The following is a 23,674-nucleotide window of genomic DNA, read 5'->3' as shown; positions in this document are numbered from 1 at the left end:
GTCACATTAAAATACATATACATTTATATTACAGTAAATCTTATTTTATTACAATACTGTAACTATTAATTAGAAATCACACATTTTGAAATATTTAATTCGAGTTGTGATTTGTCCTACTTTATTTGACGGTCATTGAACGCACCATCAACAGTTCTCCATACACAGGGATGTATGGGTGTATTTGGATGTATTTCCCCTCTTTTTTTTTTTTTCTTTCACCTCATATTTAATTCGAACTGTGATTTGTCCTACATTTTTTGATGGTCATTGAACGCACCATCAACAGTTCTCCATACACAGAGGGATGTATGGTTGTATTTCCCCTCTTTTTCTTTCCCCTCATATTTGCTCCCAAATGCTGATACTATGAAGGAATGCATAAAGGTAAGATTTGATGACTTTGAATCATTATGGTACACAATCTCTCTGAAAAAATCATTTAGCGCTTTTCATTTGATGTTGTTCACGCCATAGTTTTATACAATACATCGCTATAATGTAGGTATGTTTTACCCACATGCTAGTTTGATGCTAACGCGCTAATGCTAGCATAACACACACAGGATGCTAGCAAGGCAACAACCTAGCTTGGCAACTCCTGTCACAAATCATCACCTAACTTAACAATACGGCTATTTAACTCAGTTTAGGTGTCGACCAACAATGAAAAATCGTTGTCTGTCCGCCTTTTAGTGCTTTTTTCATGTTTCTGCTGTCTCCATCCATGCCAAAATATAAAGTAAATAGCGAACACTAGCAAGAGAAAGCGGTTAGGTAATACCAAGTATTCAGCGAGGGGAGGGGGGGTTACAATACCGGATGTTTAAACATGTACTGTTTTCCTGGCAAATGATATAAATAAATAAAATCAACAAGACGCTAATACAATATAATCTATATTCTTATTGATGTCATTATACTTGGGATTATATTGGCTGGATCTGATTATTGTCGGGGTCAAGTCCCCCCCCCCCATCCCCGTGCAAGTTATTCGCTGCCCCTCAGTTCATATTTGAATAAGCTTCCTAGCAACAAAGTACTGAACAATTCAGCTTGTGTACACATCACTGTATATGACTAGGATGATGAAATACCGGTATAAAGTCACAAGTAAGATGATGCAAGAGAAGTAGAATAGAATATACAGTAAATTATTGTGCTGAATGTGTAGCAGACCTACTTTTATACATGATACAGTACATTTTATACAGTACATTTATACTTTTCTCTCTCTGCCTGAGTAATCACATGTTATATTTCTCTTTTGGGGTTTTACGTGGCACAACCTCCACTCTCCATAATTGTACAGCCGTTTTGCCAACATCATATCACTGTCGAAGAAACTCAACATTCTCATTTTTGCTCAGCCACTTCACAAAAAAAGGGGACTGAAGTGCATTAAAGCTCATTCCCGTTTCTTCTCCGCTGAGCTCTCATCTTTAATCTGTCAACCTCGCCTTCGCAGCTTGTCACATTCGGGTATTTTTCACGTTTGACAGGCTTGCCATTCACCGTAATGTGTATGACATTGCTGTTAAATCCACATCCCATCCAACACATGTTTCACATCACATGGACAACCGCAGAGTCATTTGTTAAAGAGAGAGTAGCGTGGTGCTTGTTCGTCTTAGATTCTGTGTATAATTCTGCTCTCAGACAGATTAAAGGTGCCGTCATTCTTGATTACGCGGCCCAAACATTCGAAGGCACTTTAAGTGCCGATCTTGATAGCTTGAGTCTGTGTCTGGTGAACCATTTTATGTGGATTTGGCCACATGTGCTGAAAAACCCAGTGACTACCCATCTTCAGTTTTTGGCCAGAGGCCACCAGATTTTGTCCTGGTATTTAAAAGCATTCATGATGCTAAGAACCCTAACAATGTTCCTAGGACCTTTTTGGAAGAGAACCAGGCCCAAAGCATCCACGATCCTCCGTCACGCTTCCCTACGGATATGAGGTGCTTTTCTGCATATTAATGTTTTTGTTTGAGTATTTTGTTGCCAAAAAGCTTGATCTTGGTCTCATATGACAAAAGCACACGTTCCTACTTGAAGTTCCAGAACTGCTTGGCAAAGTCCAGATTTTTATGTTTATAACTGGGAGTGAGAAGCAACTATTGTTGAGAGAGGTCTCACTCGCTCACATTTTGTATTTGCTGAACGTTTGTGGGCGAATTTAATACCTAATATGCTAATATATTTTTTTTAAAAGTAACACAAAAATATGCTTGTTGATTGTATTGTTTTAAATAATGGCCCATTGTTCCGAAATTGATATTTTTTTACATAAAATTTGATATCGTTGTAGTTGCACATCCAATCGTTTACCACAAAGAGATTTCCCTACTTATTTATAGATAAAAACGTATGTAATGTGAGTTAACTATGGACAAAAAATGTGATTAATCATGATTAAATATTTTAATCGATTGACAGCCCTAATTATTAAAATGTATATAACTTTATAGATGTTGCTAATGTATAGGTTGAACAGTTTTGGTCCCAGTGTTGACCCCTGGGGTACTCCGCACATTATATTTAAACTGCCATGTTCTCTTAACTTCACATGTGGATCCCTGTTTTCTAGGTAGCTTCTGACCCAATCAGAACTAACCCTCTGATTCCATTCTTTAATTTGGTAATTAGGATGTTGAGATTCGAGAGAGGAAAAAAAATGGACGCCGAGCCCTCTGGTAGCAAACCAACGCCATAATCAACTAAGCCACAACAGAAGAGAGAGAGAGAGAGGGGGATGAAAACAAGAAGCGCAGCAAAGCCTGAATCTACAAACTGAGAGTGACAGGAAGTTGAAAAGAAAAATAATTCTATCTGCAAAGGTCGCTAACCAAACTCTGTCCCGCTGCCAACAGCCCCCCCCCCCCCCCCCCTGCTTAGAGCATCAGGCCGATGGGCAACAACACGGATAATCGGCTGTTCGGAGGACAGGAAGTCATTGTTGAGATAGAGTGTGATGGGGAAATAATATGATGTGACACGCAAAAGCCCCAACAATGGTGCTCAAGGACAACATGTCAAACTAAAAGAGAAGATCCCTGATTGAAGATCCCAGTGTTGCATTTCTGAAGATCAACCCCCTGTAAAACTTGAATACACATATTTTTTTCACAGGGCAGGAATTATACAGTACTTAAAAGAGTAGTACTTTTCTTCTCCTCCTCCTCCTCCTCCTCCATCCAAAACGGGCAGAAAGGAGGCTGGCTTGACGACTTTATGGGCTGGAAGTCCTGAGTCAGTTCACAGTGGCACACATTGGTGGAGGAGCAGAGGCTGGATGTCCACAGAAGAGGACCACAGAAATACTGTAATAATCCCTGAATGTGATGAACATATAAAAGCGATAATCTGCAGGATAATCTGGAGCACAGAGGGCGGCGACACTGTTGGAATTTGGAATTAATTTCATATTTCTATTCAAAAGGTAGGGAAAGATACATTTGACTTTTTGGAGTATTATTTTTCATAAGCTGCATAATGTAACAATAATGTACAATTTTGACATTGTTGCTTTTATGATGCACAGATTCTCAAATAGTGACATAAAAAAATAGAGAACCACTCTACTTTAGAGTGCAGGGTGCATTATACAAAGTGCAAAGTACATAGTGCAAAATATTTTTCTTCGTGAATTTTTATTTTTATGAATTTTTGTCAAACATCTTGCTAGCATTTGCATGATGTGAGCCACAAAATATAATGATGCTATCATGATGCACAGATTCTCAAATAGAGCTGTCATGACATAAAAAAATAGAGAACCACTCTACTTTAGAGTGCAGTGTGCAATATACAAAGTATAATGCAAAGTTTTTCTTGATGAATGTTCATTTTTATGAACTTTCGTGAAATATCTTGCTAGCATTTGCGTGATGTGAGACACAGATTCTGAAATAGTGGGGTCATGGCATAAAAAAATAGAGAACCACTCTACTTTAGAGTGCAGTGTGCAATATACAAAGTATAATGCAAAGTTTTTCTTGATGAATGTTCATTTTTATGAACTTTCGTGAAATATCTTGCTAGCATTTGCGTGATGTGAGACACAGATTCTCAAATAGTGGGGTCATGACAAAAAAATTGAGAACCACTCCATTTTAGAGTGCAGGGTGCAATAGGTGCAATATAGAAAGTATAGTGCAAAGTGTTTTTCTTGATAAATGTTCATTTTTATGAACTTTTGTGAAAACTTTTGCTAGCATTCACGTGATGTGAGACACAAAATGTGATGCAATCACTTTTAAAGGTAGGACGTCTCCCCCGATGGAGCCATTGGCTCCTGTTTTGGTGAGCCAATGAGTTTTTTTCTTTCATAGCAAAACTTTTTCATAGCAAAACTAAAGCTGCACAGTGTAACAATAATGTACAATTATGACATTGTTGCTATAATGATGCACAGATTCTCAAATAGTGGGGTCATGGCATAAAAAATAGAGAACCACTCTACTTTAGAGTGCAGGGTGCAATATACAGAGTATAATGCAAAGTTTTTCTTGATGAATGTTCATTTTTATGAACTTTCGTGAAATATCTTGCTAGCATTTGCGTGATGTGAGACACAGATTCTCACATAGTGGGGTCATGACATAAAAAATAGAGAACCACTCTACTTCAGAGTGCAGTGTGCAATATACAAAGCATAGTGCAAAGTGTTTTTTTTCATAAATGTTCATTTTTATGAACTTTCGTGAAATATCTTGCTAGCATTTGCGTGATGTGAGACACAGATTCTCAAACAGTGGGGTCATGACATAAAAAAATTGAGAACCACTCTACTTCAGAGTGCAGTGTGCAATATAGAAAGTATAGTGCAAAGTGTTTTTCTTCATAAATGTTCATTTTTATGAACTTTCGTGAAAAATCTTGCTAACATTCACGTGATGTGAGACACAAAATGTGATGCAAACACTTTTAAAGGTAGGACGCCCCCCGGTGGAGCCATTGGCTCCTGTTTCGGTGAACCGCTGAGCCAATGAGTCACCTTTACTGTGCAAAGACAGAGCAAACAGTGTGATGTCACCGGTCGCTGAAAACGAAGCATGTCTGTTTCCTGCTTATTAGCCAGTCTGCGGCTTGGTATTTGGTCTCCATCCACCTGTCCGTCTCAGCATGCCATCTGCATGTCGAGGAGACAAATATGTTGACTCCCGGTTCTTTTGTATTCAGCTCTGCTCTCTGCCGTGCTTTGACTCGGTCCCTGCAGCCCGCCCACCACATCCAAGCCGGGCCGCCTCAGTGAAGCTGCCAAACAGTTCCTTTTTTTAGGGGCACCAGTCACCAAATTACAGCTGCTAGGGCACTTAACTCGGAGACCCGGAGACTTCTACTGGACCCGCCTATGGCTCGTACTGTGTGAACCGGAATTGTGTGTATGTGTTGGAGCATCTTAGTTTGTGTGGACAGGCAAAAAAAAAAAAAAAAGAGGTCAGCTAAACCAACCCTTTTCAAGGAGGTTTTTTTTTTTTGGGAACAAAACACCTCCATTATGTATTTTTGTGTTTGGCCCACACAAAAATACGTTGCGTTTTAGCTTTATTGGATTGCATTCCTGTTTAGAATAACACAGACGTGTTAGAAAACACTTTGTGTAAACACAATAAAATCGCATTATGTAATTAGATTTTCTACTATGTGACGGTACATAACTAAATACCAGTTTAAAAAAAAAAAATTGGGTTAATCTGCAGTATAACCTTGACGTGGCATTTTTGGCCTAACTACCAACCAACTACTGTTTGTAGCATCTTGTCCTATCAACCTACCGATCCAAGCATTTCCTAATTACCTTCTTTCCCACACACTTTTCCTAAAATCCTATTCATTACGTTTTCTTTACCAACCGATGCCAAAACCTTTCCGCATACGTTTCAATTTAACTAACGAGCACCCATCCCTCTACTTATCCTAAATATCTAACGTCAACCAGCCAGCTTCCCAAACTTCCCAGGGTTTCGGTAGAGACCAATAACGTGGCAGCTTTGGCTGAACTCATGATCCCATCCCGACTGCGATTGGACTCCGTATCATGTGATGGTTTGGCAGTGTGACTGAGCCACAGAGAAAACTAAATTGGAAAATGGCTTCCTTTTAAAAAAAAGTTGAAGTATCGTGAAACCACAGGTGCTTTTCTGTGTAGGATGATTATTTACGTACATGGAAGTGGTTTATTTAAGGAGGCTGCGTTGTAAAAAAACTGTTGTGAGCATCCGTTCTAGTTTGTATGAGTCTTATTAGTTAATTAGTTAGTTAACCACTGGATCAGATAGTGATAGTGATGGATGGATGGTACCCAGTCCTCGATGGATGACGGATAGTCCATACATAGACTTTGAAGCTAATCTCAATGTACATGGAGGCTACAGCGTAATATCAGTCCCAAATTGGGTTTGTGATGTGGATGCTTCAAGATTACGGACAAACTGCTTAACTGAGGTGTAGTCTGGGCTAATTTATTCGTTTCATTTAGACTGATAGACTAGATTAAATTTGGTTATCTTGATATTACTTTAGTTGATTAACTTTATGGATTTTGTACAGTTTTGTTGGCTTATTTCTTATCTCCTTCCCATACATCCACTGATGTTTTTGTCTTGTACAGTGTTTTACGTAAGCTTCTACGGTGAATTGCTCCTAAATGCCACTAAATCTACCATTTCCCTATCAGCTATTTTTGTTGTTACAAATCTGAATGCAGAGTCTCACAGCACACCTGAAGATTCACAGATGCGTAGGAAGCAAGCGTAGCCGACAAAGTGTTCAAAAAGAGTTCAAAACAAGGTTCCCGCACAGTGTGTGCGTCATTAGTTTATTCAGGTAACGTTTCGGTCCGTTTGACCTTCGTCGGACAGATTTCATACAAATCTGAAATTGACGTGGATTGATCAAAAGTTGCTATGTCTGTAAGTGATCCTTGATTCAGTAATTATTTATATTAAATTTAATTTAATTTGATATATATGAGCTGTGTGATCACAAGCAGTTTTCCAACTGACTTTATATCACCAGCCATCACCTGAAAAAACAAGCATACCAAAAACAAAAACAAAAAAAAAAACAGTCTGTGACTGATGCACGGTCGTTCCCGCTGTCTGGCTGCATGACAATAGGATATCTCATAGGTTGTAGTCTTATCCCCATGTATTGTTATTATAGTTATTGTGGAAGAACAGTAGTCTGCTTTTATTCCAGTCCACCTCATTTGGCGCTAGAGCCTGACAATTGGCAGACAAATCATTGGGTTGAGCATCTAAAAAAAAAAACACATTTTTAGATTGACAATATATTTATGATATCTTCCATAATTTTGCACTGCACATGTTGCAGAAATTGTAGGTGTCTGTTAGAATTCTTGTGTGTGTCATTTGTGCACTGCATTCTTCTGACCAAGCCAAGGCCGCTGGTGTTTTTTTTTTTTTTTTTTGCTGCAAAATGGTATTCTTTGGATTCTATTTATATTGCATGGAACCGATGAAGTGGCAAGATCAGTTCCACGTCATGATTAAATAATCCATGATCACTGATTAAAAGTAACTTACAATGAACAATATAGTATATTTATTTCAAAGCTTGTTGTGAATTAAAATTTAAAGCACACCAAATTCTGGTATATATATATATATATATAACGGTGCTCTCCTTCTGTTTTTTTCAGGTGTGTCAAAACCAAAAAATGCATCCCTGTTGTCCCCTGCTGCTGTTACTATGCGTGGTCCAGCTGCTCTCTCCCTCCACTGCCCTGCCCTTTGAGCAGAAAGGCTTCTGGGATTTCGCCCTGGACAGTCTGGACAGTATTGACATGATGGCCATGATGAAGGATGAGGAAGAAGGCTCGGCCGTCGAAGAGGTGCCCCCGCCTGATATGCCCGTGTGCCCCTTCGGCTGCCACTGTCGACTCAGAGTGGTCCAGTGTTCTGACCTCGGTTGGTGAGAGTGTGTGTGTGTGTGTGTGTGTGTGTGTGTGTAACATGGATACTTGTCAACACAACGTGTGCTCGTTTGTCAGAAGCGCCCACAGGGAAAGCGAATGTGATGAGTGAAACACGACTGACTCAGACACTGACTGAGAAGTCTGAGCCTTGCCTGACTCTCAAGCCCCCGGAGAGCAAAGTCGTCCTTTGTTCTAATATCAAACAGAGGAATTTATCCCTTGGGATCATGCAAGTGTATTTTGACAAGGGGAGGCATCTTTTAGAGGGATCTTGTGTTCCAGACTTTGTGTGCTGACACAGGATGGAAAACGAGGATTTTCGACATGAAAAAAAAATGAAACTGTGGTGGGAACTGGTAAAGTTAATGGATTTAGAACCATCAAACTAGTGAAGGCGCTCATCTGTGTAGCATTATAGCGTGTGCATACAGGGAGCTGTTTCCCACCACAATTAGTAACGTTGAAAAACTCCAGACTGTTTAGTCTCTACTTCCGGATCGGATTCGGAATCCAACACATACGGCTGTATGTTAAAAGCCGACATTTTAAAAGGACACATGGCCGTTTATTATACCGTTCACAGCTAGCGGCACAAACCAGAAGTCCTTTCGAGTCCTTTTAAGCACTCACGATTTTGACCATCCGCAAAGGAATAGGCGAGCCGTGGGTCGAATACATTAAAACAATGTTTTCATAGGAATCACAAAAGTAAAAAAAAAAAAACAGCTGAATAGGTGCAGATTCTGGAAGACGTAGAAAGCTTTAAATGTGAATATAAATGTGAAGTATGGTATTATAGTATTGTAGTATTGTACATATACAGACCTGATCAATATCTCAAGACCAGCTAAAAAATTGCAAAAGTAATAATAATAAATAATAAAAAAATTATTTTTCACCTGGTCAAAAGTTTAAAACCACATGCTATAAAAGCCAAATTCTCATTACCTGTCAGGCATTCACACGGTCATACCCTCCTCATGGATGAAGCTAATTAGCTTGGACAGTCGATGCAACAGTTTGCATGTATAGATAGATGAAAAAATTATGAATAATTTCCAAATTTTTTTCAAATAATTTCCTTGTTTGCCATGTTTGCATGAATCACCAACCTCAAACAGCTTTTTAAAATAATTAAAGAATAAAGCCTCGAGGATCACTTACACACACATGCAGTACACATATAGCTGAATAATAAAAAATACATATAGCAACTTCTGATCAATCCATGCAAATTTCAGACTTAAAATCATGTACAGAATTTTAAGCCCCTCCCATTTTTGCTAAAAACACACCCACTGCTGGTTTATTTTTGTGGAATGTTATGTCGTTTAATCTGAAAGAAGCACTAAAATATGTAAAATATGAGGTTCCCGAAATGATAAAGCCAAATTTAATCTGACCAAAAAGATATCCATCTGCCACATCTGCAGGTACGAATCTGACTTTCTCCATTGAACGCTTTAAACATAATGGTTTTGTTGATTCATCACTTTGTGAACTCTCTGTATTTACTGTGGAACCCTGGTGTTTCTGCAGCGGATAAATGTGGAAGCGTATAATTTCCTGAATGCTTATTTAGAACAGATGTGTGTTCAGCGGTGGCGTCTGTCTCCCCTCAGTGTGCATCTCCACGTGATGTTAGGTATTTGTATGGAGGGTCTCTGGGGTTACAGAGGGTGCTGGTTTTGGCGGTCTTTGGGTGAAGCTTTTCAGCTTTGTGGCTTTATGGGAGAAATCTGCGGCGTTGGGGTTTTTGGGTGCCGGGAGATTTATTTCATCGCCGTCCTCGGTGGATGTCTTTTAAACTTTCATAAGCACTGTGAGCTTTGATGCTACAGTCCATATTTGAGGGCATACAGGTGCTAGCATGCATGCTAAAAGCTGTTCCGGCATGGATATATGGTAACAAATATGGTATCTTATTGCTCCCAGAGTACCACGTAGTTCTAGTTTGGCTACCACGCAACTTGCCATGCTTTTTGGCAAAGCATTCATGGGATTTGAACCGAAACTACATTTTTGATCCGATGTGGTGACACAGAGGGTGCGGCTTGGGAAAGCTAAAGCTATATCTAAACTTCACGTTGAATGAACAGCTCTGGATGGTAGATGTTGTGGTTGATGACACGCCGGATCCCAGTGGGCCAGATGGGACTTGGTTCTGAGATGACCCGCTTGCATCATGACTACATTTCTGTGGTCAGTTTGAGTAGAAGGAAGTCCGACCCTCTGTGACATCACAAAGGGGCAGTTTAACCACGCCTTTTGGAGCCGAGCCTTTTGAGCCATCCCAAACTTCTTTCAGGGCTCACTTCCAAAGGCTCAAACCTCATTTTCTGAAACTTTGGCATGGTTTAACACAAGAATACAACATTCAAAATTATTATATATGAGATGTATATATCACCAGCCATCACCAGAAACAAGCAGACAAAAAAAAAACACAGTCAGTGACTGATGCACGATCGTGCCCGCTGTCCGAAAATTTTTTTTGTGTCATTTTGACATCACAAAAGGGCAGTTTAACCACGCCTTTTGGAACCTAGACTTTTGAGCCATCCCAAACTTCTTTCAGTGCTCACTTCCAAAGGCTGAAACCTCATTTTCTGAAACTTTGGCATGGTTTACAAAAAAAAAAGTGACTGATGCACGATCGTGCCTGCTGTCTGAATTTTTTTTTTGTGTACTCAGCCAGCGTGGCTGCATGACAATAGGATATCTCATGGTTGTAGTCTTATCCCCATGTATTGTTAACAGTTATTGTGCAAGAACCGTAGTCTGCTCGTGCCTGCTTTTATTCCAGTACGTTCTAAATATATTTATAAGGGAGAAAAGGGGACCTATTATGCTAATTTCCAGCCCTTTGCATTGAATTCTGGACTCTTATAGAGCAGCTACACATGATAACCGGTACAAAAAGCTATGTAGATCTTCAAGAATCTGCACCTATTCCATCTGTATTTCATTGGCTTGTAGTTTGTAGTTTTGGATGGCCCTGAAGAGTCTGTAACACTGGCGATGTGTGATGTCACAGATTGCTGGGCTCACGTTGGTCTAATTAATATCACATGTAACCCGGTCGAAACCAGGTTATGTCCTTTAGCCTACGTTACCATGGTGATACAACTGCTTTAAAAGAGAGCTACTGTACATTTTTCACCGAATACGCAAGACCGGCTTTCCACTCAACACAGCTCACGAAAACTGTTTTGGACAAACTACTCCCTTTTAAATACAAAAATATATATACTTCATGAATGTAAACATTTATAGCAAATGTTATGCTCGTGGCATAAAATGTCAACAGTTACTATAGCATACGGTTCCGAACCTGTTTAAAAAAAATCTTGCCTTTGCTGTTCCAGATGTCGTTAACTGCACATTTTCACAATTTCTTTGCACTTGATTTTTCAGCGGAAAAGTTGATGGACTCGTCATGTGACAGCTCCACCGTACACGAACATATTAACACGCCGCTCGCAGTCCGAGCTTATGCCACCTCTTTTTGATTTAGCGGGAGCTTTGCCCCGATAGTCCTTAAATCGCCACCACTGTGACTTTGCTGAAATGGAAACCAGACGGAAAACATCTGGCGTCCCCATCTGGTGCCCGTGTGTGTGTGTGTGTGGTGTGAGTGTGGTGTGAGTGTGCAGTCTTTGTCTGCGACAAACCATGACTGTGACTTAGGTGCTGCTTTGACGTCTGCGAGTGACCTCCATGGTTGTGTCTATGTGCACCTCTCATTAAAATAATAGCTTTGGAAAACCCAAAGTGCTCATTTGGTTTAATTCTCAGGCCTGCGAGAGGTTTTTTAAAACACACACTGACTTCTTATTTTCCAAAGAGGGAAGACAAACCAGCTTTTAAGGGTGTTGGTTCACAAGTCAGCCGAGGAAGTGTTTAATGGAGTCTGATTCCCTTGCTGTGTTTTTGTTGGTCTCCAGGTCTGTCTGAAGTGCCGAGTAAAATTCCTCCTGACACCAGGTTCCTGGACCTTCAGAATAATCACATCACCGAGCTTCGAGAGGATGACTTCAAGGGTCTTACCAATTTATATGTAAGTTCGTCACGCTGTATTTTGCTTTCGATTTCATTCCTAATATTCCTTTTTTTTTACAGGGATTATCTTTGAGGAATAACTACATCTCCAGAGTCCACCCCAAGGCATTTGCCCCTCTTAAAAGCATGCAGAAGCTCTACTTCTCCAAGAATCTTTTGACCACTATCCCCAAGAACCTGCCTGCCTCCTTGGTGGAGATGAGAATCCATGAGAACCTCATCAGGAAGGTGCCAGCTGGTGCCTTCTCAGGACTGGTCAATATGAACTGCATAGGTAAAAAATATAAAAAAATGTTTGCCTCGTTGATTTCTACATTTATGATGTTTTTTGATGAATATAGTTTATTTTGACGTGATGTTCCCTCTTGCAGAAATGGGAGCAAACCCCATCCAGAACAGTGGATTCGAACCTGGTGCCTTCAAAGGACTCAAACTGAACTATTTGCGTATATCAGACAGCAGACTGACTGGAGTACCCAAAGGTAACTCTATGAGGCCGAAATGCCGCATAAAGTGTATTCATTCAGAGAAAACATGGCAACACCAAGGGGGTGTGGCCAGTGCGCCTCTCATTGCCTTTAAGTGCGCAGGGCCCACTGGACTGTACATCAGAGGAGGCACACCACAATGCGCATTATGCACCACGTACCACCTAGTGGGACACGTCACCTGTTACAGACAGTTAAATTAAATAGAGCAGCAGGCTAATACAGGCATCTCACCTTTGATGTTTTTTTTTTCCTTGAGAAAAAATTAACAGTAAAGAAATATCCTACTGCCAGATTTTAACATCCAGTCTTATATTAGTTTTTTTTTTTAGTTCTTCTTCTTTCTCTTTCGGGTTTTCCCTTCTTGTCCAATGGATCATACTTTCTGTTTCACAAAGTCTGCACTGTGTGTTGGCTCATTTGCATGCTAACAGTGATTGGATGTTTACTAAGGGGATGAGCGCTTAGTGGAGCTGTCTTGTGAATTTTCTAGTGGAGTTTTCACTTCTAAAATGTTGATTTGACGGGCAAGACATTTATTTAGGGGCCCCCCAGTGTAGAGCCGGCCTCGGTTAGCATCATACTTTCAGCTGCCGTCAGGTTGAGTTCCCATTAGTCTTTGATCTGACATCAGATGTGATGGGACAATTAATACAAAAATCGACATGCTGGTTCAGATATTAAATACATTAAATAGTGGTTGCTGGTTGCATTGCAATGTGTCTGACACTCCTGAAAAACACTGTAATTAGTCACACGCCCAAAGTGCTTCCTAACTCAGAACCATATAAGGAAGTCCACCCTTTTGTGACATCACAAAGAAACGGTTTAACCACGCCTTTTCAAACTGAGCGTTTTGAACCATTCCAAACTTCTTTCAGTGTTCACTTCCAAATGCGCAAACCTCATTATCTGAAACTTTGGCATCGTTTAACACAAGAATACAACATTCTAACTACATTTATAGGTTAGAGAAGCGGAAAAATCATAACTTTGAAAAATTCTAACTGTATCTGTCCTACCGTTTTCTGTATGTTATTTTAAAATGGGTGTTCTATAATGTCATTGAAACAATACAACTAGACTTTTACACACTGCCATACGTTCTAACATGTGAGACTTTAAATGATTCAACATGGCCTCACTTCCAACCCCGTGAGCATCTTGTTGTGATGATGCTTTCAAATCTTTCAGATCTCCCTGAGAGCCTCCACGAGCTTCACCTTGACCACAATGAGATCCAGGCTGTCGAACTCGAGGACTTGAAACGCTATAAGAACTTATTCAGGTAACATCTTGCTGGAGGCGTTTCATGCGTTTCAGCTAAGCCGTTAGCCAGTGAGGCCATTGGTCAATTCAATTTGTTTATTTTATTCCAGGTTGGGTCTCAGTTTTAACCACATCCGCAACATTGAGAGCGGAAGTCTTGCCTTTGTGCCACGGCTTAGAGAGCTGCACTTGGACAACAACCTTCTCTCCGGTGTTCCAAAGGGCCTCCCAGAAATGAAATACTTACAGGTGAGTACAGTACAGTACAGACAGTACACCGTCGTCCATTTTTGGCGAGATTCCGGACGTTTTGTTGTTTTGCTTTCAAGGTCGTTTACCTCCATTCCAACAACATTGGCAAAGTGAAGATGGATGACTTCTGCCCTAAGGGATTAGGAACAAAGCGGGCTTTCTACAATGGCATCAGCCTTTTCGGCAACCCTGTCAACTACTGGGAGGTGCAGCCGGCAACATTCCGCTGTGCTAGTGACCGGAATGCTGTCCAGTTTGGAAACTATAAAAAATAGAAAAAGGGGAGGGGTAGTTTGCTTGGAGATGCGGAGCATTAGAGGCAAAATTAATAAACAACTAAATTCATTTGAATAGAAGAAAGGGGATATTAGAATGTGTCAAGGAAAAAGTTCTTCTTTTGGAAGAACGTATGACCCCCCCCCCCCCCCCAAAATGGGTTCCAAATTCATCCAAATTCCAAATTCCAATTCATGGTATAATAATTGGACAATTGTACACACTCCATTTTGCAACCAATTCGATACTACAGTAAACCTCGGATATATCGGATTCAATTGTTCCCACTGGTTTTGTCCGATATAAGCGAAATCCGTGATATACGTAGACCGGAAAATGTCCGTTTTACGCATATATCGGATTCACATCCGGTATATGCGTAAATGGGATTTTATCCATTATAAAAAGGCACTTCCTTGACTATGTTTCCAATGTACCTGGACGCGCAGGCAACGCTGCAAACGCTGCAAATGACGTCGTATAGCCGCCTGTCACGATTCGGCGAATCGGAGCGCCACGATGCGGCCCATCCGATATATGCGAGGGAAATTTAATGGAAATGCATTGGAACGGGACTGGAGATTTTGTCCGAAATAGGCAAAATCCGTTATAAAAAAAAATCCGATATATGCAATGAATTTTTATTGGAAATGCATTACAGAAAAATCGGTTCTTTTTTTATCTGTCCGTTGTGAGCGAATTTCCGATATATCCGAGGTTTACTGTAATTCAAGTTTAGTTTCTTTCTACTTTCTACATCACAGAATATTTCGCTTGTCTGGAAGTATATTCCTTGAAGGGGCACACTACATTTGCTGAGGTGTGCAAACACACACACACACACACACACATCGGCTTTGCTTCGGTACATTGAAAGCATCGTGTACACTTAGTGCTGCAAACGAGAGTGACGTTTATGCATTGTTTTGCACAGTTATTTCTATTGAGCTCGACCTGCTTGATAGTGCAAAAGCGCTTTGACCGTAGACATGTTGCCTTGTCTCCGCTGTGTAATCTGACAAGTAATCTGCTGCATGTGAATAAAAAAAAAAAAATTTCTAACCTGCTCATGAAGCCAGAGATCAACACCTTGGGTTGAATGTCATATTGATGAACCGATAAGGAGGGGAGCAAAGAAAGAATGAATCAAACAACATTTGTATTATTATTATTATTATTATCATTGTGATGATTTGCATTTTACATTTAAATTTAAATTCATATTTTATGATAAATGGTGCTATATGTCATTTTTTTTTTCAGTGTAAACCATCACAGAATCCAAGCAATATTATCAACAGAATGCAAATAAATTATGTCAAAGATGTCTATGTGCCATTTTACAGAGATAGGTCAACTACTCATCCTGATCCACCTCGTCTATTTCAGTCCTGACTGACTGACTCCGAGCTTCGTGTATGGAATCCAAAGTCTTGGTCTGTTGTGGTTGAAGTAACGACTCACCAAAAGGCAGGATTGGAGTTATTTCAATGGATGCTTTCATGCAGAAGGGATGCAACGTTCCTCCTGTGTTCAAGTGTGAAGACTTCCTGTTGGAAATGGTTCATGGATTTTTAATAATGAAATAGGAGAAGCATTCTAAGAGGACAGGAGAGGAGATCAGGAGGGAGAAGTTTGTTGTGAGATCAGGAGGTGATGGCAGTCCAGGCTGAGCTTCACCATGACGACCACCCTTTCCTGATGGTGGTCATCTTCCTCCTGCACACCTGAGTCTTCACCCTGTGCCGCCCCTACATCCCTTCCTCTTCCTCTCCTTGCCCATTTCCTGCCAGCCCCGCCCCCCCTAGGAGGAGAGGAGATGAGACGAGACGGGATGGGAGGAGACGAGACGAGAAGAGACTAGAGGAGATGAGAGGAGAGAAGAGGAGACAAGAGGAGACGAGATGAGACGAGAGGAGAGGAGAGGGGATGGGAGGAGAGGAGGCGAGAAGAGAGGAGAGGGATCGGGAGAGCAGAGGGGAGGAGATGGGAGGAGACGGGAGGAGAGGAGAGGGATCGGGAGAGCAGAGGGGAGGAGACGGGAGGGGAGGGGAGGACAGGAGAGGAGACGAGAGGAGAGGAGCCGAGGCGAGACGAGAGGCGAGGAGAGGGATCGGGAGAGGAGAGGAGGCGAGATGAGAGGAGAGGAGAGCAGAGGGATCGGGAGAGGAGAGGAGGCGAGACGAAACGAGAGGTGAGGAGAGGAGAGGGATCGGGAGAGCAGAGGGGAGGAGACGGGAGGCGAGATGGGAGGAGACGGGAGGAGAGGAGAGGGATCGGGAGAGCAGAGGGGAGGAGACGGGATGGGAGGGGAGGACAGGGGAGGGGGGGGGGAGGGGAGGAGAGGAGAGGAGAGGAGAGGAGAGGAGAGGAGGCTCTTGTTTCCTGCTGATGATCAACCAATGGGTTTTTCTGGTCTATAATATTTGGTGTATAATATTTAATATACATAATCTTCAGTAATTCATATTGAGCACTTTTTTTTTATAAATTACTCATATTTTTAGATTAAAAAAATGCATTTTTATGCTGTATCCTTTATGGTTTTCAAAAAAGGCGCTGGTGCGTCAGCCAACGCGATGATGCAGCCGGAGACGCCCCCCCCCCCGCACGGCGTGTTGACAGTGCGGACGTGCTGCCATGCAATTCCGTGTGAGCGCGTCCGCAGCCGTCCTTATGCAGCAGGTGACCGATTTCACCCCCACATAAGCGATTAGGAGGCGGGAGGCGAACAGGAGGAGGAGGAGGAGGAGGAAGCAGCCTCTGCAGCCCGACTGCATCTTTTGTTCCGCCGCCTTCTCGGAGGGAGGCTGCGGCCTGCGGCCGGGGGAAGCCACGGGCTGGATTGGGGATGTCGCAGCGATGTGCTGGTGAGTTGGTCGGTGCGGCGGAGCTTGTCGACTGGCTTGAGACCAAAACAGCTAAGTCATACCCGTCCGACGTTGAGCGCCGTTGATAGGCTAATCACCCGGAGGAGGGACGTTAGCGGGGCGTTTCAACCGTATGTGCCATAATTGTGTCATAATTAAAGGTCGTGGGTAGAGTGATGGATGCAGAAAAAGACAACTTTTCGTCGCATGTAATTATTTAGATGGACAGAGAACTGTCATGTTGTCATCTGTGGAAGCTGTGGAAGCTGTGGAAATGTCACCTGTGACAAATATTTACTGTAGCAAATTGTATTATACCTGTAGTTCAATGTCAAAAATTAGCATTTTTTTGCAGAATGCATGACAATATAAGGCGGGAAAAAAGGCTAAATGGAGAGAGCACTTCCTGTCACACAGCAGGATTAATTAGACTCTTGCATACTTTGAAGGACACCTCAGAACTACTACTAATCGTGTAAATACTATGCCGGTTATCTCATATAGAAGGCTATAATCATCACACAGCCACTTAAAACTAAAAAAGATAGTTAAGAAATGTACAAAACAAATACCAATAATAGTTTAACATTCATTCATTTTTCTACCGCTTATCCTCACGAGGGTCGCTGGAGCCTATCCCGGCTGTCTTCACGCGAGGTGGCCAGCCAATCACAGGGCACATATAGACAAACAACCATTCACACTCACATTCATACCTATGGATAATTTGGAGTCGCTAATTAACCTAGCATGTTTTTGGAATGTGTGGGAGGAAACCGGAGTACCCGGAACTTGAACTCGGGTTTCCTAGCTGTGAGGTATTTGCGCTAACCACTCGTCCACCGTGCAGCCCAGTTTACCATATAAAAGCATATCTTTTTGAAGATGGTGATGTATAGTCAGTTGAATAGGCATAAAAACTCAATTCCGGAATGATGCTTTAATTTCGATTTTCCATGTTTTTTCCATATATAAAGTACGAAACAAAACCACAAAGTTGGAAGAAAAACTGCAAATGTCTTCCTTGTGTTTGTTGTGAGATCAGGAGGTGATGGCAGTCCAGACTGAGCTTCACCATGACTACCACCCTTTCCTGATGGTGGTCATCTTCCTCCTGCGCACCTGAGTCTTCACCCTGTGCCGCCCCTATATCCCTTCCTTTTCCTCTCCTTGCCCATTTCCTGTTAGCCCCCCCCCCCCGCCCCCCCCCCCCCCCCCCCCACCACCTTGCTCCATCCCGTCACCACTCCTATCCTTTTCCTGTTCCGAAGCGATACGAGCTTAGTTTACTATGGCATGCTGCGGGCGGTCTCTGGACTCCCCTTGCACACTGGCTTTGCTGGTGGGCTTCCAGTTCGCCTTCGTGCTCTACTTCTCCCTCGGAGGCTTCAAAGGCTTGGTATCCGTGCTGGTTCACACCACGGAGGCCGAGTTTGATTACTCGCGACCCCATGACGTCTACACCAACCTCAGTTACCTGAGAGCGCCGCCTCATCCGCCTTGGAATTCCGGCACCGGACCCCCAGCAACGGGGCCACCGCTGGCAGATTGTCAGATTGTCTCTCCACTGCTGGGTGAGTGAGTAGATACAGGAAGCACAGTTGAACCAGTTTTAACCGTCCACACACAAGTTGAAGCCGGAAGTTCTAAAAATGGTTTTTCCCTCCCCCCTCCAGTCGGACCGGTGTCCGTCCAGCTTTCCTCGCCTCTGACTTTAGAGGAGATCAGACAGAGGAACCCGTTAGTGTTGCCGGGTGGTCGCTACCGTCCGCCGGACTGTGAACCTCGACACCACACCGCCATTGTGGTACCATACCGGAACCGTCAGACTCACCTGCGTGCCCTCCTGTATCACCTCCATCCTTTCCTGCAGAGGCAGCAGATCCACTACAGCATCTACATCGTTCAGCAGGTCAGCTTCATCGCCTGATGCCACCACGCGGTAAAAGGTTTGAAAACATCCTCCGTGTTTGTGCCTGGCAGTGGGGGAATAGCACCTTCAACCGAGCCAAGCTGCTGAACGTTGGGGTGCGGGAAGCCCTCCGAGATGAAGACTGGAGCTGCATCTTCCTCCATGATGTGGACCTGCTGCCTGAGAATGACCACAACACCTACAGCTGCCACAAGCAGTTCCCCACGCATCTGTCTGTGGCCATGGACAAGTTCAGATACAGGTAGTGGCTCGGCAAGGCAACCTTGATGGGAACCTTGGTTCTAGAACCCACACTAGAACCCACACAACCAACATACATGGGGCTAATGACTGGGTCGTGATATGTTATAATCAATGAATGTTGCCATTGTGACCCTCTTAGGCTACCCTACCCACAGTATTTTGGAGGGGTGTCTGCAGTGACCCCAGACCAGTATATGAAGATGAACGGCTTCCCGAACCAGTATTGGGGCTGGGGGGGCGAGGATGATGATATTGCTGCAAGGTAAAGACTTTCAATGGTTTCATTTTTGGGCCCATTCATTCATTCAACACTCATTCATTCATTCATTCATTCAACACTCATTCATTCATTAATTCATTCAACACTCATTCATTCATTCATTCAACACTCATTCATTCATTCATTCATTCAATCAACACTCATTCATTCATTCAACACTCATTCATTCATTCATTCATTCATTCAATCAACACTCATTCATTCATTCAACACTCATTCATTCATTCATTCATTCATTCAATCAACACTCATTCATTCATTCAACACTCATTCATTCATTCAACACTCATTCATTCATTCATTCATTCAACACTCATTCATTCATTCATTCATTCATTCATTCAACACACATTCATTCATTCAACACTCATTCAACACTCATTCATTTATTCACTCTTTCATTCATTCATCATTCATTCATTCAACACTCATTCATTCATTCACTCTTTCATTCAACACTCATTCATTCATTCACTCATTCATTCACCGTGCAGCCCAGTTCATTCATTCATTCACTCATTCATTCACCGTGCAGCCCAGTTCATTCATTCATTCAACACTCATTCATTCATTCATTCAACACTCATTCATTCATTCACTCTTTCATTCAACACTCATTCATTCATTCACTCATTCATTCACCGTGCAGCCCAGTTCATTCATTCATTCACTCATTCATTCACCGTGCAGCCCAGTTCATTCATTCATTCAACACTCATTCATTCATACACTCATTCATTCATTCATTCATACACTCATTCATTCATTCATTCATTTTTTCATTCAACACTCATTCATTCATTCAACACTCATTCATTCATTCATTCAACACTCATTCATTCATTCATTCAACATTCATTCAACACTCATTCATTCATTAATTCATTCAACACTCATTCATTAATTCATTCAACACTCATTCAACACTCATTCATTCATCATTCATTCATTCAACACTCATTCATTCATTCAACACTCATTCAACACTCATTCATTCATCATTCATTCATTCAACACTCATTCATTCATTCACTCTTTCATGCAACACTCATTCATTCATTCATTCAACACTCATTCATTCATTCACTCATTCATTCATTCACTCATCCATTCATTCAACACTCATTCATTCATTCATTCAACACTCATTCAGTCATTCATTCAACACTCATTCATCATTCATAATTCATTCATTCAACACTCATTCATTCATTCACTCATTCATTCACTCATCCATTCATTCAACACTCATTCATTCATTCAACACTCATTCATCATTCATTCATTCAACACTCAATCATTCACTCATTCATTCAACACTCATTCACTCACTCATTCATTCATTCAACACTCATTCATTCATTCAACACTCATTCATTCATTCAACACTCATTCATTCATTCACTCATTCATTCAACACTCATTCATTCATTCACTCATTCACTCATCCATTCATTCAACACTCATTCATTCATTCATTCAACACTCATTCATTCATTCAACACTCATTCATTCATTCATTCAACAGTCATTCAACACTCATTCATTCAACACTCATTCATTCAACACTCATTCAACAATCATTCATTCAACATTCATTCAACACTCATTCATTCATTCATTCTACACTCATTCATTCATTCATTCTACATTCATTCATTCAACACTCACTCATTCATTCAACACTCACTCACTCATTCAACATTCATTCATTCATTCAACACTCATTCATTCATTCATTCAACACTCATTCACTCATTCATTCATTCACTCATCCATTCATTCAACACTCACTCACTCATTCAACATTCATTCATTCATTCAACACTCATTCATTCATTCACTCATTCATTCACTCATCCATTCATTCAACACTCATTCATTCATTCATTCAACACTGATTCATTCATTCAACACTCATTCATTCATTCATTCATTCATTCAACAGTCATTCAACACTCACTCCTTCATTCATTCATTCATTCAACACTCACTCATTCATTCATTCGTTTTTGCTTTACACACTCATCATATTGTGTCTGGGTATATTGTGTTCTCCATGTTTCTTTGTTTTTCACTTTCATTTGTCTCTCATCTTCACTTCCCACTGCTGTGGCATTGCCGTGTGTCTCTCCCAGGGGGCTCAGTGGGTATGTTTTTTTTGGGTATCTTACCCAAACCACTTTCATATACCTGAAAGACCATAACACAGACCCCAGTTTTAACACATGAAATGGGTCAGGATGTGTCCTAAACCAAAACAGACTGTGTACATATATTTATACTGTTTATTCTGTATATTTTCCATTTTTCATTTTTTAATAGATGTGTCTTCCTAGTATGTGTTTGATCATACCTGCCAATAAAACCATTTCTGATTCTGATTTCTGATTCTGATTCTGTTTGTCTCATCCAGAGTGCGCCTGTCCGGCATGAAGATTGTGCGCCCCCCAGTGGCCATCGGTCATTACAAAATGATCAAGCATAGAGGAGACAGAGGAAATGAGCAAAACCCACGCAGGTACGATTTCCACACACAACTTGAATCTGAGCTGCAAAATCCATCAAATCTTCATCGTCTCTTCACGTAAACTCCGATTTCCATTCCAGATTCGACCTCCTGAAAAGAACCAGACTAAACTGGCGTTCCGACGGCCTCAACTCCTTGACTTACGAGCTCCTTTCAAAAGAGATGGAGCCGCTCTACACGAACCTGACTGTCAACATCGGAGAAGATCCTCATCAACCGTTGGGGAAAAGTAGCACCCCTGCTCATCAACGGAACGCCTCCAAGACCGCATCCACGGACAATCAGGAGACGAAAAATCCACACAGCAAAAAAGGATCTGTAAATGTCACTGTGAGCAAACCCGACGGCGTGGACACAAAACCTAATCGGACAAAAGCAGCTAACGAAACGACGCAGGAGAAAAGAGAAAAGCTGTAGCACGGAACCGCATCAGTCACGACTGATGCCAGGATCCCACGGTAGACCGGTTATCTCAGCTTAGTGCAGGTTTTGAGATTCATTCAATTCGGGGAGCCACTTGGTTCCGAGAAAGTGCAGAAAATGCATCTGGAAATAGGTGCAGATTCCCGGAAGATCTAGAAAGCTCTCTTGAACAAATTAGAGAAGAAACTTGTGCCTTGTCTCTTTTATAAACTGCTACCAACCTGAGATTCATTGGACCTCTTACTGCCTTGCGGAAGGGAGGCCAGACTTGAACCGCTACTACAGAACTACAGTTTTATATCAGTGTGGTCACTAGATATTATATTTATATATATAGATATATATATACATAGAGAAAGGTCTTTATTTCTGTACTTCTTGCTTCATTCTGCTGCTTTTCAATTTGAGTTACTAGACAATCAAACCATAAGGGAGCAGAATATTATTCATCACTAGCGAGGTAATATAACCGTCAGATCATCATACACTTGGCATGTTATTAATTCTACTCTCGTTACATGACCGAACGATGCTTCTTGATATTATCTGTGGTACGGCGGACAATATTTAAGGCTCTTTATACTACCTAATATCTAGTGTGACAATGTTACGCAAAGACAATGTAACTGTTTCACTTTTTTGTTTTAAATGTATAATAGCAGTTATGAAATGTGATGCTTTTATTTACAGTAGGCGGGGCGCCGTCGGAACACATACATACATACACATACACATACATACACACATACACACATTCATACATACATACACACATACACACATACACATACATACCCCATACATACACATACATACCCCGGGGACGCGAGGCCCAACGGGACGCGGACCCGCGCCGGACCGGGGGGGGGGGGTGGTAACGGGCCAGAGCCCGGACTTTAACCCCCCCGCCGCGCCGCGCCTCCCGCCCTCCCGAGGTCCCCCGCGCCCGACGGACCGTCGGCGGGGCGCCGTCGGAACACATACATACATACATACATACATCACATACATCACATACATAGATACAACACATACATACATAAATACATACATACATACATACGTACATACAACATATACATACATACGTACATACATACATA

The 23,674-nt window shown here is 41.7% G+C and overlaps 2 protein-coding genes across 4 annotated transcripts; both read left to right on the top strand.

Moving 5' to 3' along the window:
• The first annotated feature begins 55 nt into the window (after nucleotides 1-55).
• LOC131136482 (biglycan-like) lies at nucleotides 56-15,629 on the top strand. Of its 3 annotated transcripts, XM_058083333.1 has the most exons (9): nucleotides 56-387; nucleotides 1,893-1,961; nucleotides 7,670-7,937; nucleotides 11,893-12,005; nucleotides 12,068-12,281; nucleotides 12,379-12,489; nucleotides 13,690-13,783; nucleotides 13,875-14,013; nucleotides 14,094-15,629. In XM_058083333.1, exons 1-9 carry the CDS (start codon nucleotides 370-372, stop codon nucleotides 14,289-14,291), a joined length of 1,224 nt encoding a protein of 407 aa, XP_057939316.1. In that variant the 5' UTR covers nucleotides 56-369; the 3' UTR covers nucleotides 14,292-15,629. The 3 variants fall into 3 exon arrangements, with proteins under 3 accessions (XP_057939316.1, XP_057939317.1, XP_057939318.1); XM_058083334.1 differs by lacking the exon at nucleotides 1,893-1,961 and having other exon boundaries at nucleotides 63-387; XM_058083335.1 differs by lacking the exons at nucleotides 56-387; nucleotides 1,893-1,961 and adding an exon at nucleotides 2,856-3,442.
• A 2,762-nt stretch (nucleotides 15,630-18,391) lies between these two features.
• LOC131136481 (beta-1,4-galactosyltransferase 3-like) lies at nucleotides 18,392-23,179 on the top strand. The gene is made up of 6 exons (XM_058083332.1): nucleotides 18,392-18,736; nucleotides 18,839-19,074; nucleotides 19,146-19,336; nucleotides 19,478-19,600; nucleotides 22,035-22,139; nucleotides 22,229-23,179. Exons 1-6 carry the CDS (start codon nucleotides 18,454-18,456, stop codon nucleotides 22,563-22,565), a joined length of 1,275 nt encoding a protein of 424 aa, XP_057939315.1. The 5' UTR covers nucleotides 18,392-18,453; the 3' UTR covers nucleotides 22,566-23,179.
• Nucleotides 23,180-23,674: the final 495 nt, after the last annotated feature.

This window comes from Doryrhamphus excisus, chromosome 10, assembly GCF_030265055.1.
Source record: "Doryrhamphus excisus isolate RoL2022-K1 chromosome 10, RoL_Dexc_1.0, whole genome shotgun sequence".
NCBI lineage: Eukaryota > Metazoa > Chordata > Actinopteri > Syngnathiformes > Syngnathidae > Doryrhamphus > Doryrhamphus excisus.
The sequence above is the reverse complement of the archived record's forward strand: the minus strand, read 5'-3'. Positions and strand labels throughout refer to the sequence as shown.